Below are 15,990 nucleotides of genomic sequence, written 5' to 3'. Positions count from 1 at the left end.
TTAATTTTAAGACTTGAAAATTTAAACATTGGCCAGATACCATTCTTTATGAAAATGGAGACAGAATTGCATTTCATAACACTTTATTAAAGAAGAACTACGTCAGTACTTCTATGTAAACAGTGATGACAAAGAATCAGGGATCACAGGTAGACAGTAACTTATATTATCTTTTATATAATCAACATGTAATAGTTCAGCACGGTTTAATTCTTTTTAGGCAAACATTTTTGCATACACCGCCTTCTCTTTATCTTTTTCTGCCTTTATCATTTGTTTGACTTTAAGCAATTCTGCCTGGATAGCTGTGGGGAGAAAGGCAATGAATTAATTCTCAAAGCATCTAAAAAACTAGAAAAACAACAGTGTAGTCATAACACAGCTATCCCCTGCCATGGCCACATTTTTAGCAGAAATATTTAGACCTAGAGCCATTTGTCATCTGCTTTACCTCAGAGAAAGTTCCTTTCCATCACAGCTACTCCGTACCGTACCCCACACACAGAAAGCTCCTTTCCATCACAGCTACTCCGTACCCCACACAGAAAGTTCCTTTCCATCACAGCTACTCCGTACCGTACCCCACACACAGAAAGTTCCTTTCCATCACAGCTACTCCGTACCGTACCCCACACACAGAAAGCTCCTTTCTATCACAGCTACTCCGTACCCCACACACAGAAAGCTCCTTTCCATCACAGCTACTCCGTACCGTACCCCACACACAGAAAGTTCCTTTCCATCACAGCTACTCCGTACCGTACCCCACACACAGAAAGCTCCTTTCCATCACAGCTACTCCGTACCGTACCCCACACACAGAAAGTTCCTTTCCATCACAGCTACTCCGTACCCCACACACAGAAAGCTCCTTTCCATCACAGCTACTCCGTACCCCACACACAGAAAGCTCCTTTCTATCACAGCTACTCCGTACCGTACCCCACACACAGAAAGCTCCTTTCCATCACAGCTACTCCGTACCCCACACACAGAAAGTTCCTTTCCATCACAGCTACTCCATACCATACCCAACACACAGTGTTTTGGTCATAGCCACATTCAGCTTAGGGAAAGAATGTCCCAAGCTTTAAAATTACAATGATTACTCTATCTTATATCTTACTGTTGACTTTTTGACTAGCATTGAGGTCACAGAACCTGCATCCCAACAGAAAGGGTCGTAGAAGCAGCATGAAGGTGTATCAAAGAGCTAGTAGTACACTCTTGAGCAGAATTAGAATGTAAGCTCTGCACAGGAGAAGGACGTGAATACTGGTCTATTTACTACACACTCAGTGCCTGGCCCAGTGACAGGCACTCTGCAGTATCTGAACAACTAAATACATCAAGGTTATGTGTTCATCACTTCATGAGGATCACCTCTGAAGGACAAATGAAGCTTCACGACAAAACCTGCCAGTTTACTTACCTTTATCTCCTGGGGCTATCTCCTGCGCCTTCTTCAGATCAGCCTTTAATGGGGGCAGAAAGGGGGAGAATTTAAGAAACATAAGACATTAGGACTTTTAAGGTGATTATTATAAAACGATGGGACCAAAATTTACCAATGCTTGATCATATTCTTTTAATCCTTGCCATCCTTGCGCTTTGCGGTATAGTGCTTTGGTATTTGACGGGTCCATTTCAAGAGCCTATGGGGAAAAGTTATAAAATCAATATTTTTATCTAAAAGTACCTGTTACTCCAGTGAGTTTACCAGTAGAGGGTGCTGAGTGCGTGTGGAGATGCTGCTCTGCACTGGTTTCTAGCTCTAGTGGACCCTGTTAGAAAACGTTTTAAATACAGTCGCCTTCTGATACCGTCATTAACTCAAGGGCAGCCCAACACTTGAAAACCAAAATCCAGTGGTACATAAGTCACCCAATTGCCATATAACTACTTCTCCAACTATGTTTATAAGGAATGATGCCAATAACATGTTTATCAGAGAATAGTCCACCTGCAATTACATAATCTGAGAACACAGACTCCAAGGATGGGGCGAGGGGGCAGTTATACTACAAAAATAAGCACCTTTTAACAGGTCTCTCCCCTGAAATAACATTTTTAAAGCAATATATTGTTTGCATGACAGCTCTTAAAAGAGCCAATACTGAGAATTTTTTTTTTTTTTCAAGACAGGGTTCTCTATAGCTTTGGAGCCTGTCCTGGAACTAGCTTTTATAGACCAGGCTGGCCTCGAACTCACAGAAATCCGCCTGCCTCTGCCTCCCAAGTGCTGGGATTAAAGGCGTGCGCCACCACCACCCGGCGAGAATTTTTTCTTAAGATGGAGTATTACTGCTTCCCAGGAGAAGTGAAGCAGTCCAGAGTAGATATGTGAGCTTTCCTCTATTGCATGTTCCCTTCTAATGCTAACATTTCCTGTAATCATTCATCCCTGAAGGGCAGCCCTGTGACTATTATCCAAGTCCTACCACACCACTGAGCTGCACATGCAGGTCTCACTGTAGTTCCTGCTGAACACAGGTGCAAAAACAAAGATAGCCCTTATTAGAACAAATCTTTCTCTGTATCCCAATGATAACCAGTCTCAATACCAAATAGGAACTGTCTGCTCACTGTGTCTTATCCATAAGCCTTTTGAGGATTGGGCTTTAAAAAAAAAATAAAATAAAAGCCAGTGAGATGACTCAGTGGATAAAAGGCATTTGCATGCATGCCTAAACCGAGGCTCAATTGCTGCTATTCACATAAAGGTGAACACGCACCACGGTGCATGCACACCCAACTATAAAATTAAAACACACCAAGTACAGCATGGTGATAGCATGTCTGATCGTAGCAACTGAAAGGCCGGCAAGAAAACCTTCTTTGGGCCAGCCTGAAGTACATGAGACCCTGCTTCAAGAAGCCAAAACTGTACTTAGGACACACAGGTAGAAGAGCGTATCAACACACATGCTCTAGTTTCGTTTTCGAGCAGGGTCTCTCTCTCGTAGCAAAGGACAGCTATGACTTTGTGATCTTCCAACCTCTACCTCTACAGTGCTGGGACTACAGGTGTGCGTAACCACACTCATACCTACATTCTTCATCATTCCTGGCTGTGTTCGTATATGTCTAGCTCGTAATACAAATAAATAAGCAGAGAAACACGCTTTGAGAAAGAAAAGAATTCCTCGTTCATATTAGGTGACAATTAAAAGCAAGATTAATGAATTAGCAGAAAGAATTGAAAATCCAAAATTTCACTAGGTCCTAGGAAACTAAAATATATTAAGAACCATTGCCTTTTTCTAACTATTGCCCTGATAAACTAAAATCACACTCCTTCCAAAGGTTCACCATTACAAAGACTTACCTCCAAACAACTGTCGATCGCTCCCTGCCAATTTGACATCTTCAGCTTACAAGCACCGATATTCAGCACACAGCTTAAGGCTATAGGCTGCAGTCTGGATGAATCTGCTTTCTCAACAACAGCCTTTGAACTAGCCACGTATCTAGAGAACACATTAATAAAGGCAACATGTAACTCCGCACCGCTGCTTCAGCATTATACCTGATACTTGACGACACTTGTTCTTCACATGCAGGAAAGGAAACCTAGGGCTGTGGGCCTGCTAAGCACACCTTCTTGCCACTGAGCTACACTCGTAGCCCTGCTTCTCCAGAGGACAGTTTTTAACATCAACTTCCCCCAATGGTAACAACGAACAATAACTCTCATATCTATGTACAATTCAGGTTCATATTATACACCTTCTAATACAATTATGCCCCAAACCTGTATTCCTACATTAGGACGACTGAATTCAGTGGGAAGAGGCAATGTAGTAATGTAGTGTTGATATCAAAATATTGTGTTTGATGCAGGTGGTCTCCAACATATACATGCACAAACACTCACACACAATTTTTAAAACACATAGCCAAAAGATGCCTCATAAAGAAAAATAAGCCTGAGACCCTGAGTTCAGTCCCAGGATCCACACAGAAGAGAGACTGACTCCCACAAGTTGTCCTCTGACCTCTCTATTCATGTACGGCACATGCATTCACACACAAGATATCCGTTATAAATCGTTTACATGAGTAAAGAACAAAGGCACAGTGGAGGGCCCTGGCGTGATGACTCACTCACACTCCGAATTCCAATGGGGGGGGGGGGCTACACACAGAATAATAAGGTGGATCTGTGGTCTGAGGCCAGCCTTGTCTATATAGCAGGTTTCAGCCCAGACAGAGCTAAAAGCTCTATCAAAAAAGAAAATGCCCTGGGTGCAATGATCAAAGAGCAGCATTACAGCCAAATACCTATCTTATATCTTAGTCTGCATGCTGAGCTGAGGGGAGGGGCTAAAACAGGCTATGTATTTGACATTGCTAATGCGGTCTTACTGAGTAAGTGATTGAGACCTCCTCTGCTCTTTAGCAAGTACATTAGGTGCTGATATACTTAGGAGTAAATATGCTACCTACGAGTTCTTTAGAGTTTGAAAGGGTAAAAACATATAATTGAGTCCCACCTCAACTTTTCCAGATTTTGAAATATTTCAAATAATAAAGGGCAACAAGAGAAATGTAATTCTTTTGGGGGTAGAGGTTGTTGTTTTTTTCAAGTCAGGTTTCTCTGTGTAGCCTGGAACTGTCATGGAGTGAGATCTGCAGACCATGCTAGGCTCCAACTCAAAGATCCGCCTGCCTATGCCTTCTTAGGGCTGGGATTAAAGGTGTACACCACCACTCCCAGCAAAAAAATGTAACTCTTTCAATACAGCTTTTTATTAAACAAGTTGCTAAACATGAGTCTGAGTCTTACCTCAAAATAATTCAGTTTATATAGTCTTAAAATTTATTAAAAATGTTTTATTACCTTAAAACCTTTGCATATTTTTTAACAGCCATCTCCCAGTTCTGAGATTTGAAAAAGGTATTTCCAATGTTTTTTAAATCTTCAGTTATTAATAAAATTTTATCTACCTGTATAAAATACAAATACGTTGGATGTTAGTAAAGAATGTGACTTAAGGCTAAGGTTCTATCATTATGACAAGCTGATCATGCTTTTAGAACTACTTATTCTACTTCATTTAAGAAGTTAAAGTGTACTCATCTGGAAGTACTCACATCTTTTAAATCTATGTCTGCATCCTCGGGAAAGTCTGGATGACTGTCACCAGAGCCATCTTTGGGGAATATTCCCCAGTCATCCCCTTCCTTCAATTCTCCACACTCTGCAATAATACACAGCTGCAAAAATATGAATTTGAAGTGAATATTTAAATATCTTTAAGTCCCTCTTTAAAGACTCACAACTCAGAGTGACATACAACACTACTACTAATGTCAGACTGCATCTGTCTGCTATAATTACAGCCATTTCCTTTTATGTACATCCCCACTAACACGACAGTGTCACTACTCAGTGTTTTACTGTTCGGGGAGCTACGAGCACAGTGAGCTGAAACCTGCATTGCTGTGTATGAAGCTGTCTGAGATAACAGTCTTTCTGTCATGTACTGCTGATTGGCATGCCTCCTAGGAGATATTTTCTAATTCCTGCAGTCTTGTTACTTAATGTGTCTCTCTTTCACAAGCATTTAGAATACAATACAATCTGAAACACTTAAGCAATTTATACAGGGTCTAAAAACAGATCAAGAAAAGTAACAAGATCTACAGCAAAGTTCCAGTTAAATGGCAGTGACCTCACTGTCTTCTTCCTAGCATGTGCTGTAGATAATTACTGCAGGCGCAAAAGCCTCTCGGGTATGGGAAGACTCCAGCAATCTTCCATAGGTCACTGTTAGACCACACTGAAGCTGAAACAAGAATTAAAACCTCTTTGTTGGGCACATGAGTAGCATTAGCAGAGAGACAAAAGGACTACTAGACAATCCATGGAAAGGCAGGTCTACCTGTTTCAAAGGAAAAAGAAATAAACAGATTTCCTTTTAACTAATCTTCTTAACCACTGTTTAAAAAAGTTTCAGAGAAAAGTGGCCAATCCAGGCTCCTACAGCAAAAGCATCCCAGCTTCTTTCCTCTTTTTCTAGCTAGCAGTCATCCGAGCCGTGTAAGCTGCACCTCTCTGACACGGCAGCTAAGCAGGTAGGCTTGTCGCCCTGTGACTTGTTACTTACTTTGGCAGGCTTTTCACCATTCACTTCTACATTTTCAAGCATCCTCGCCACACCCAGTCCTTTAATTACTTGACCAAATACCACGTGTTTCCCATCCAAATGAGGAGTTGGAACTGTTGTGATAAAGAACTGAGAACCATTTGTATTGGGGCCTGCATTTGCCATGCTCAGCAAACCCTCCCGATCGTGCTGCAGAGAGAAAAATCATTACAAGGAAAACAAAGTTAGAGGCCTTAGTCCGCATTTCCTCTTCCTGACTCCCCTGACACAGATGGAGTGCTCACAACTCACTCTTCTCTGTCAATTTCACTCTAAGTGTGTAAGTATCCTGTCCTCATTGTACTTTAAGAACCTTACATGGATAAAACAAAAGTGTCTAAGAGGTAGGTATTTATAAACTGGCCATCTGCAAGAAACACTTACACTTCAATCTTAAAGATGACGATGCCACACTAAGGACATCTAGCAATTTCCTTTGCTCTTTCAGTGGCAGTTACTATTTTCCTGAGAATACCTGTACAGTCTTCCCACAATCAGAAATTGGCCTACATTATGAGTCTTCCTTTTCCCCAAACTGAGACAAGTTATTCCAAGAAGTACTTCACTAATTTGGAAAATAATTCCAATCTTATGGCTTTTATGCAGGTAAATGAACAACTCAGAGACTATACAAAAAAATAATAATTCTTGCAGGGCTGGAGAGATGGCTCATAGGTTAAGAGCACTGGCTGTTCTTTCAGAGGTCCTGAGTTCAAATTCCCAGCAATATGGTTGCTCACAACCATCCCTAATGAGGTCTGGTACCCTCTTCTGTTCTGGCATGCAGGCATGGATGCAGTCAGAACACTGTATATACAACAAATCTTAAAAAAGAAAAAAAGAAAATCTTGCAATCAGCACGTTCAAGAGCAAGAGTTTCCAAGCTTTTCTACTCTGCATAGCGTTGACTTTCTGAACATTTATCTCTAGTGCACACCTCAGAACTCTAAGGTCACTTTTCCCACACCTAAGATACCTGTGAGCCCACCTAAATCCAATTCAGCTTTCAGGGTCACTGAATTTTCACAAAATCATAGCTAAGTCTTCGTTTTCTTAGGCCTATCTTTTCATCAACGCGATGGTCAGAAATCTCTGTTATACCTGACAGCACGGTTTGGTGCTCTCCTTTAACTGTTTACCACTCCGTACGCTTTCTTGGCTTTCCTCTGCCGTTCCCTGTTGCTGTCACCATTGTCTTCTTGATATCTGTATTTCCGTCCCAAATTAGCACAATTTCAGCTGCCTAACTTATGTGATCAAATCTCCTCAGGGTCTCCCCCACTAACTTGATCTAAGTCTTTCTCCTATGGCAAGGGCTGGGTGTAGTTCCGCATGCTTTTAATCTCAGCACTCAGGAAGCAGAGACAGGTGATCTCTGAGTTCAAGCCCAGCCTGGTCTACACAACAAGTTCCAACCTAAAGGCTGAACTTTCCTAATCTGAAAACCAAAGTCAGACATGTTACAAAATCTGAAACTTTTGAGCAACAACTTTCAGATCAGATTAGGGATGCTCAACCTATAAAATCTACGCAAACATTTCAAAATCCAAGTAATTCTGAAACCTGAAATATTTCTAGAATAAAGCATTTCATATAAAGGACAGTCAATGCCTACCAAAGTTATACAAACAAATACAATCAATCTACTTGGCATTTACATGCACATTATGCATTACTATCTCCCACTGTCCCTTGAGTTTTAAATAGCCTCTCGTCTTTGATTAGCTCTTTGGCGCAGTGACAGAACTCTCTTTCCGACTCACCCTAAAATCACCTTCCTTATACTCCTCATTTCCAAAGACATCGCTTTACTTTTGTACTTACATGTCTGTTCTTAAAACGGGAATGGTGCAATATACCCCGAACATTAACCATATCCGCTAGGTGGAAATCCCCTGACATCCTGGGTATTAGCGGTGGTTTTGTTGTTCTTCAGATTCAAGGATAAAGATGCACAAGTTACCATCCTTACAATAATGACAACAATTTCCTGGGATCAATTTTGCCATGGGAGCTTAAAAACTCACTGGCTTAACTGAAGCACATAAAACTGACTGTAGTGGATTAGGTCTGTGTTTGCGCCAGGTATGGCATCGTTCATCTACCATTCCAGCCTCAGGAGGCAATGCAGGAGGACGGTAAATTCAAGACCACCCCGGATTACACAGGAAAACACTGTCTCATTCCAGCCTCAGGAGGCAATGCAGGAGGACGGTAAATTCAAGACCACCCCGGATTACACAGTAAAACACTGTCTCAAAAAAGAAAATTGTTTAAAAAAAAAAAAAAAGAAATAAAATTGTCCTGGATAAACCCTTTCCACATTGAAGATGCATGTTGAACTCTGACGTAGCTCAAGCGGTAGAAAACTTGCCAAGAATGCACAAGACCCTGAGCTCATGCACACCCAGCATCACACACCCTTACAAACATTTTAGAAATATGATTTTTTATAAGAAAAATATAATCCATACCACGCCTGCTGACTCAGGTTTATCATCCCAGCTGCTAAGGAGCGTAAGTAAAAAGGATTGGGAGTTCTGGGCTACAGTGAGTCTAAGGCTGGCCTGAGCAACTAGGCGAAAACCAGCTCAATATGGAAAGGGAGGCAGCTGAGAGATGGAGCATCTGTGTGGCATAAAAGGCTCCAGTTCCGGAAGGAGAGCAATTGGGTCACACTCAAAACATATTTTTCTTGGTGCATTAATGCAAATATGTCTCAAAGCATAAGTTTTATATTAGAAAAATCAAGAATTTTTCTTTACCTTATAATGAAAATTTTCATCTTCAAATTTTTCACCATAAATACTTTCTCCACCTGTCCCATTCTGATTTGAGAAGTCTCCGCCCTGAATCATAAACTTCTTAATAACTGTAGAAAAGGAATATGGCTTTAGTAACTGAAACAGAAGAGCATGGTAGTGCTCACCAGTGAGCGAGAGATAAAGACAGCGCCCTGAGCACAGCTGCAGCAGGGCACCTCGCCCTCCCTGCCTCCACCCCATCAGCCCTAACCCCAGCGTACTTTTATTACTCACCCGGTTCCCAAAAATTAGTTTTTGAACTAATTCAAAGGCATCTCCCTATAAAATTGTCACTGAAACACAAAAGGCAGACCTAGTTCCAATCATTAAACTGACCCTACTTCCATTTTATAATGTGATCATCTGTGCCCTTCCAACACGAACTGCTTACAAAGCATTTCACTCCTTGAAACTGTGTAGACACTTGCTTGATAACTCCTGCCAAACACTCAGCACTGCCCCTAACAGTACTGACCACACAATGAGGACCGCACCTGGAAACTCACACGTGCTGAGAATGCACGCCAGAGATTTTATATGTATGTGTGTGTCTATATATATGACAATGGTTTGAAACCACCCATGTTCACTGGACTCAGCACGTGGCTACACTGTAGTAATAAACACACACAATTAGCCAAGAGGAAAAGAAACACAAGTTGGGAAGTATCCATGTCCCACTTCCTTGGGCTTCCCCCCCTCTCAAAAATGTATTAAGCTCTCAATAATTCTACCCAAGCAGAACCCCAGCACTCAAAATATTTCTCGGGGCCTTATCAGGAAAGTATTCTCTGTCTAACATGTCCCAAAATTCAAGACTGAGAGTAATGTGTCTTACCAATCCCATTTGTAAAAACAGTGTAGCCTAGTCATCCAGCTTGTGATTTAAGTTCACGGGCGTTCACGGGCCACGTTTCCAACTCTAGCCAAGTGCTTTCGGAAAGTGTTAAATCTACTGTGTTAACTATTTTAGTTTCTTTCTTCTTTTATGCATTAGTCATTGGTGTGTGGGTCTATGTATACATACGTCACGTTTGTGCAGGTCCCTGCAGAGGCCAGGTGTCGGATTCCCTGAAGTTGTACCTACAGGAGGTAGTGAGGCACCAGGCATGGATACAGGGAACCCAACTTAGGTCCTCTCAGAGAGCAGTAAGTGCTCTTACCTGCTCAGCCACCTTTCCCTTCCTGTTAACTGTTTTCTAAATGCATTTTTATTACCATACTTTTATATCTTATTAAATATGAAAGTAAATCAAGTTTAAAACATTAAAAAAAAAAATCAATGTTCATTTTCCTTAACAGTATCTTTAAGAAAATTATAGCCAGGCAGTGGTGGCAAATGCCTTCAATCCTAGCACTTGGGAGGCTGAAACAGGAGGATCTCTGTGAGTTCGAGGCCAGCTTGGTCTACAAAGCTAGTTCCAGGAGAACCAGGGTTGTTACACAGAGAGAAACCCTGTCTCAAAAAACAAAAGGAAAAGAAAGAAAACTGAACTACTGGAGTAGGTGTGTAAATCAGGGTATAGTAAAACCCTGGATTCAATTCCCTGCAATCAGGAAAATTACCGATACTGTAATTTATCCATAACGGTATGTCCATAAACATTTACTATTTACTTAGACTTTTATTAGATGAGAGCATAGAACTCCTGAACTTATGACTACTGAACCTACAAACTACCAGGACAATACTCAAATAATCCGTGTGAAATGGCAGTTTAATCACACATTACCAGGGTGTCCAAGACACCGAGTAGTCAGAGACTTCTCAAACAATTCTGCCCAGGTTGTCAAATGACCTAAGACCAGCTTATCTATCGTTCATGCTTTTTCTTTCCCAATGAAATGGTTGGGAGAGGAGAGTCAGAAGACAGACGAAGTTGGGCTGTCCATTTCCCCGCAGATAAACTTTAGTGTGCTCACAATCAACCCCACTGCTCATAGCCAAGCCTCTGTGATACTGAACTATCTATCACCTGTGTCCAAGCATCCGTCAAGAAATTAAGTCCTTGGACCTTTGACCCAACCTTCCACTCTTCTTCAGCTCCTAGGAGCAGGACTGCTGTCTGTACCAGGACAACCAGAGACGTTTATACACCTACTTCGGTGGAAAGGGCATCCTTTAAAATGCAGAGGTTTCCCAGTTGTGGCTCCAGTGCCTTTTTCTCCTGTACACAACGCGCGAAAATTTTCTGCAGTTTTGGGAACAATATCTGCAAACAATTCTAAAACAATTCTGCCAACTGAAGAAAAAGAAAAGGAAATCATGTCATTGTGTAAATGGGTAAATTAAAAGAGAAAAACCAGTATACCTAACCAGGGAGTAACACATGGTTGGACTGGATGGTCACTAACTCTCTTTAACAACATGCTATTAACTACAGTTACAATGCTGTAAACAGATCCTTTGAGCTTACCTCTCTTTAAATGAAAGTATGTATCCTTTGGCTGACACCTTCCCAGCCCCAGGGAACCTTCTTCTTACTTCTGAGTGAGGTCCTTCACTCAGCCTAACTTCTCGAGGTTCAGCTATGCAGTCTAAGTGAAGTTTCTTCCCTTCAAGGGCAGTGCTATAGTCTATGTACACAGCACACTGCAGGTATCCATGCTTTCATAAGCAATAGGCTGCTGCTGTTTCTTGACTAGGAATAACACTGCACTGACACAGGAGTGATACACACTTTATTTTCCTCGGCTATAAGCCCAGCTATGGAACTGTTAGGCTTTACTGTCATTTTTCTAATATTCCTATTTAGTCTAAGGGGAACTTCATCTACCTAAATTTGAACATCACAGAGATTATAACCAATTACAGCATCCAGCTGATTAGCAGCATAGAAAGGACACCTTCACCTGCTGAGCTGTCTCAGGCGCCCCGTGTTAGGAACTTTTAATCACCATGTAACCAACAGAAGACAAATACTGCAGGAATGGTCGGGCTGCCTGGCCTTTTTAGAATTTAGTCGCTCTCCGTGCTCTATGGAAACTGCTCCCAACGACTCAAAAGATAGTAACAATAAAACCTTAGTTCCAAAACAAAGGGAATGCACATGGAAATTCGTATTTGTTCCCCGCCCAGTATTTCCAGCCAGCAGCTCTCAACATGTTTCAGAAAGAGCCGTATTTAAAGTAACATGTCCCCCTCCTGGTTCTCAAGGGCTTAGGGTTCGGGTTCACAACCTTCCTAATGCTGCAATCCTTTAATACACTTCCGCATGGTATGATGACCCCCGACCATAAGATTATTTTTGTTGATACTTTGTAACTGTAAATTTGCTACTTTTATGAATCGTAAGTATCTGATATGTGACCCTGTGGTCGTTAGAAACCTAGGGATTGCGACCCACAGGTTTTGAGAAACGCTGGCTTAAGACTTCTTAGATCTGAATCTGAGGCAACCACACATTTGTGGCGCTCAATGGCAAGATTGCAAAATAGCAGAAACGATCGCCTACTCGAACTTCGGCTACAATCAGGAACAAGGAAAAAGCACTAAGCAAGTCACTTTTAATTGGTAAAGGACACCGTGGCTCCCGATATATTGCGTGTGCCAAGGGTCCTATGGCGTGACTAGAGGCCTGCAGCCAGCTACCCAAAGAGCACCCCGAACTATGCACCACGCCCATCCAATCATTTCATTTTACAATAAACGGCGGTGCAAAGGTTGCAGGGAAGCGCGACCAAATCAAGAGGCAAACGTAAGGGACGCCACGATGCCTGAAACAGAAAATTCGAGAAACTTCCGCGGGAACCAAGGCATCGCCTACAAAGGAGCAGTCGCAACCTGAACTCGTGGATGCCAGGCCGTGCTCCGGGGAGGATCCGGGCTGCCTGCTCCCTCCCGACCCCAGGCCCCGAGCCTCCAGGAGCCGAGCAGACGCGCAGCCGGGAGGCCTCGAGCCCGGGAGCCGCTCACCTCGCTCCCCGCCGATGTCCACGTCAAAGAAGACCCGCGGGTTCTTGGGGTTGGAAGGCTTGGCTGCCGGGGACGGGTGCGCCATCTTCACCGCAGGCGCCGGGGAGCAGGACGCGGGCAGCACGTGCGCGACAGGGGGACAAATTCTGCAGCGGGCCGCACGCTGGAAACGCTCCTTCCGGCACGGCGCCGGAAGCGGTATTCTGGTTTCCGCTTCCGCCCCCTCGTTTTCTGTTCCTGCGTGCGGCCTCTGTGGTGGCAGCTTTAGAACTCTCCGTAGTCCCGGCTCTGCCTCGACAGGGTAGGAGCCGCTCCGAAACAGTTCCCTCGCCTAAAAAATGGGACCAAAAACGCCTGCTTTAACCGGGTGGTGGTGGCGCACGCCTTCAATCCCAGCACTCGGGAGGCAGAGGAAGGAGGATCTCTGTGAGTTCGAGGCCAGCCTGGTCTACAGAGCAGTTCGTGTCATGCACTCAGGCGCGCGCCTACATAAGTTAATTTAAAAGTGTTTTTTAAATACCCACCTACCAGTTTAAAGACGTAAATTACTTGTCAGAATGCCGGACATAAACTTGTGGCACCCAATCAACAACCGCTATCCTGTTAACATTACCATATCGTTGTCATTTGGCCACACATTGTAAGTGGCCCAGTCTAGACCTAAGACTCCGAACCCCTGATGTTGAGAACTTAGAAGCAACTGGTTTTGACTCCTGTTCAAACTCCGTACACTATTCGACTCTACTTTTTTCCTAATGGGCTTGGTTTAAAATGTACATCTTAAAGCTGGCGTGGTCATCTCAGCACTGAGCAGGTAGCGCGACAGGAGGATCCAAGCAAGTTCCAGGCTAGCATGAGCTGTGCAAAACTTAGGACCCTTTTTCAAAAATAAAAACTAAAGTATGTATAAGATGGGTAGCTTTGGCACATGCCTATTATGCCAGCAGTTGTGTCCTGAGCCAGGAGGGTCAGCTCTAGCTATCCTGGGCTACATAAAGAGGAACTCTCTCTAAAAAGTGAAAAAGAAAAAAATAAATAAAAATTAAGACTGGCTAGGTGAAACCTTCCTGTATCCTCAGAACTTATGAGGTAGAAACAGGAAGATGGCCCGTTCCAGGTCAGTCAGGACTGCAGAATGAGACCTTAGCTTTAAAAAAAAAAAAATTAACAAGCCCAGGTTGGTACCCGGCACCTGTAAAGCTCAGCACTAGAGGCAGGAGTACCAGGATTTACAGGGCAGCCCCTGGTGACATGAAACTGTCGCAAATAAGTCTTTGGTGTTTTTTTTTAATATCCTACCTGTATGAGAATGGAATGTCACCTCATGACATAATCTAATGTTGCATTTTTAAAAATTTGGCAATTCCCAGTGCATCTTGTTGGCCTCAGAGCTCTGTGAGAGCTGTACCATCTAGATACAACACTATGCTTACCTTGTCAATAGATTTCCCTTTTTTCTCATAGGAAGTAAGAATGTGGAGCGTGGCTAGCCGCAGCCAGCAGTGTCTTTGAAAAGAACGGGAAGCAGGTGTAGCTGCCACCATCTGTACGATGTGGTGAAGATTCCTTCCCGTCGGCTGCTAGTTTGGGATCTGTGAAAACCTGACTTACAAAGGCCAACTAGTTCCTGTTCTGAACTTGAAGCAGGCTGTACCATCATGTGCTGGATAGAATTGAACACTAAAGTTGATAATTTTATTTTTGAGACAGGATCTTGCTATGTAACTCTGACCATCTTGGACTCAGTGTAGACCAGATTGGCCTCAGACTTGCAGGAGTCCTGCCTCCCCCACCCAGTGTTGAGATTGTACACACAGACCGCTCAGCTCAATGTGTGCAGTACTGAAGTCGTATGTGTATTAGAGCTAGCGCTCTGCCAACTAAGCTGCATCTCCACCCCACCCAAAGCTAATGCTTTTGTTTGTGCAAGAAGCACTTGGTTGTTGTTTTGTTTGTTTGAGACACTCTGGCCTCGAACTCTCAGAGACCCATCTGTCTCTGCTTCCCAAGGCCTGGCTTAAAGGCATCTGACTTCTCTGGACACCTGGAGAATGTTAGCTTCTTGTGTCCTTCAGTTCCACAGTATTTATTCTTCAAGTTTCTTGAAAACTCAGGAATGACTTGCTACAGAACTCCTGTGTCCTTTAAAAATGTGATATCTTGAAGGAGAATTATCTCCAGTAGTGTTAGGCATTTTAACTCTGGCTCATTAGTTGATAATACTGAGGTATGGTCTTGTTGGAGTAAGCATGCTGCTGGAGATGGGCTTTGAGAGTTTAAAGACTTATTTACTCTCTACTTCCTGCGTGTGGCTCAAGATATAAGCTCTCAGCTTCCTGATGCAGCTGCTATGCCTAGATTCTGTCATCAGGGACTCTAACCTGGAACTGTAAAACCTAAACAAACTCTTTCTTCTGTAAGTTGCCTTTTCGTGGTGTTTTACACCGCAATAGAAAACTAACGAATACACCTAAAATCTTTCTTTAACCTGCTCTCATGTCCGGGCTGCAAACTGATGATATGTTTTGTCTTACGTACTGCGGTGACAAACCAATGAAAATGTGTGCTCTGGGCTCTGAGAAGATGGCTCAGTAAAGTGAGTGACACTCAAGCTTGAGGACCTGAGTCTGGATCCCCAGCACCCAGCCAGAAGCTGTGTGTGGTGTGCGCACCTGTGAGCTCAGTGCTAGGGAGGATGATTCCTAGAGCTCATTGGCCAGTCGGCCCCACTAAGCCAATGATCTCCGGTTTAAATGAGAGACTGTATCCCCAAAAGTAAGATGGAGACCTACAGAGGAAGAGACTGCACATCAAACTCTGGCCTCTACGTACATATACACATCCAGAGATACATGGACACGGACACACACACGTCCTTCTGAGCTCCTAGCTTGAAATCAGTTGAGAGCAGCCTGAAATGCAAAGAAAGACTATCTCAAAAGGAAAGACAGGAGGAGAGAAAGAAAAAGAAAGAGGCAAAAGGTGTGTTGAGAGTGCAGATTCATTCTTGTAAGAAGAAAGCTGGGCGTTTCTTCTATTGTAGATGTTTCTGGGTATAAAGAACGAATCTAAATATTACTCTCACGGTATCTTGACTCTTTCTCGTAAGTTAGCGACT

General features: G+C 43.0%; 1 protein-coding gene across 2 annotated transcripts; it reads right to left on the bottom strand.

Moving 5' to 3' along the window:
• Positions 1-66: 66 nt before the first annotated feature.
• On the bottom strand, positions 67-13,084 carry Ppid (peptidylprolyl isomerase D). 2 transcript variants are annotated; one of them, XM_075951017.1, is made up of 10 exons: positions 12,873-13,084; positions 11,059-11,199; positions 8,918-9,024; positions 6,114-6,302; positions 5,098-5,220; positions 4,844-4,950; positions 3,329-3,470; positions 1,569-1,655; positions 1,433-1,475; positions 67-305 (listed from the first exon to the last, which is right to left on the bottom strand). In XM_075951017.1, exons 1-10 carry the CDS (start codon positions 12,955-12,957, stop codon positions 217-219), a joined length of 1,113 nt encoding a protein of 370 aa, XP_075807132.1. In that variant the 5' UTR covers positions 12,958-13,084; the 3' UTR covers positions 67-216. The 2 variants fall into 2 exon arrangements, with proteins under 2 accessions (XP_075807132.1, XP_075807134.1); XM_075951019.1 differs by lacking the exons at positions 8,918-9,024; positions 11,059-11,199; positions 12,873-13,084 and adding an exon at positions 7,977-8,870.
• Positions 13,085-15,990: the final 2,906 nt, after the last annotated feature.

This window comes from Microtus pennsylvanicus, chromosome 16 (genome assembly GCF_037038515.1).
Source record: "Microtus pennsylvanicus isolate mMicPen1 chromosome 16, mMicPen1.hap1, whole genome shotgun sequence".
Classification (NCBI taxonomy): Eukaryota; Metazoa; Chordata; class Mammalia; order Rodentia; family Cricetidae; genus Microtus; species Microtus pennsylvanicus.
This window is presented reverse-complemented; position numbering and strand designations above follow the sequence as displayed.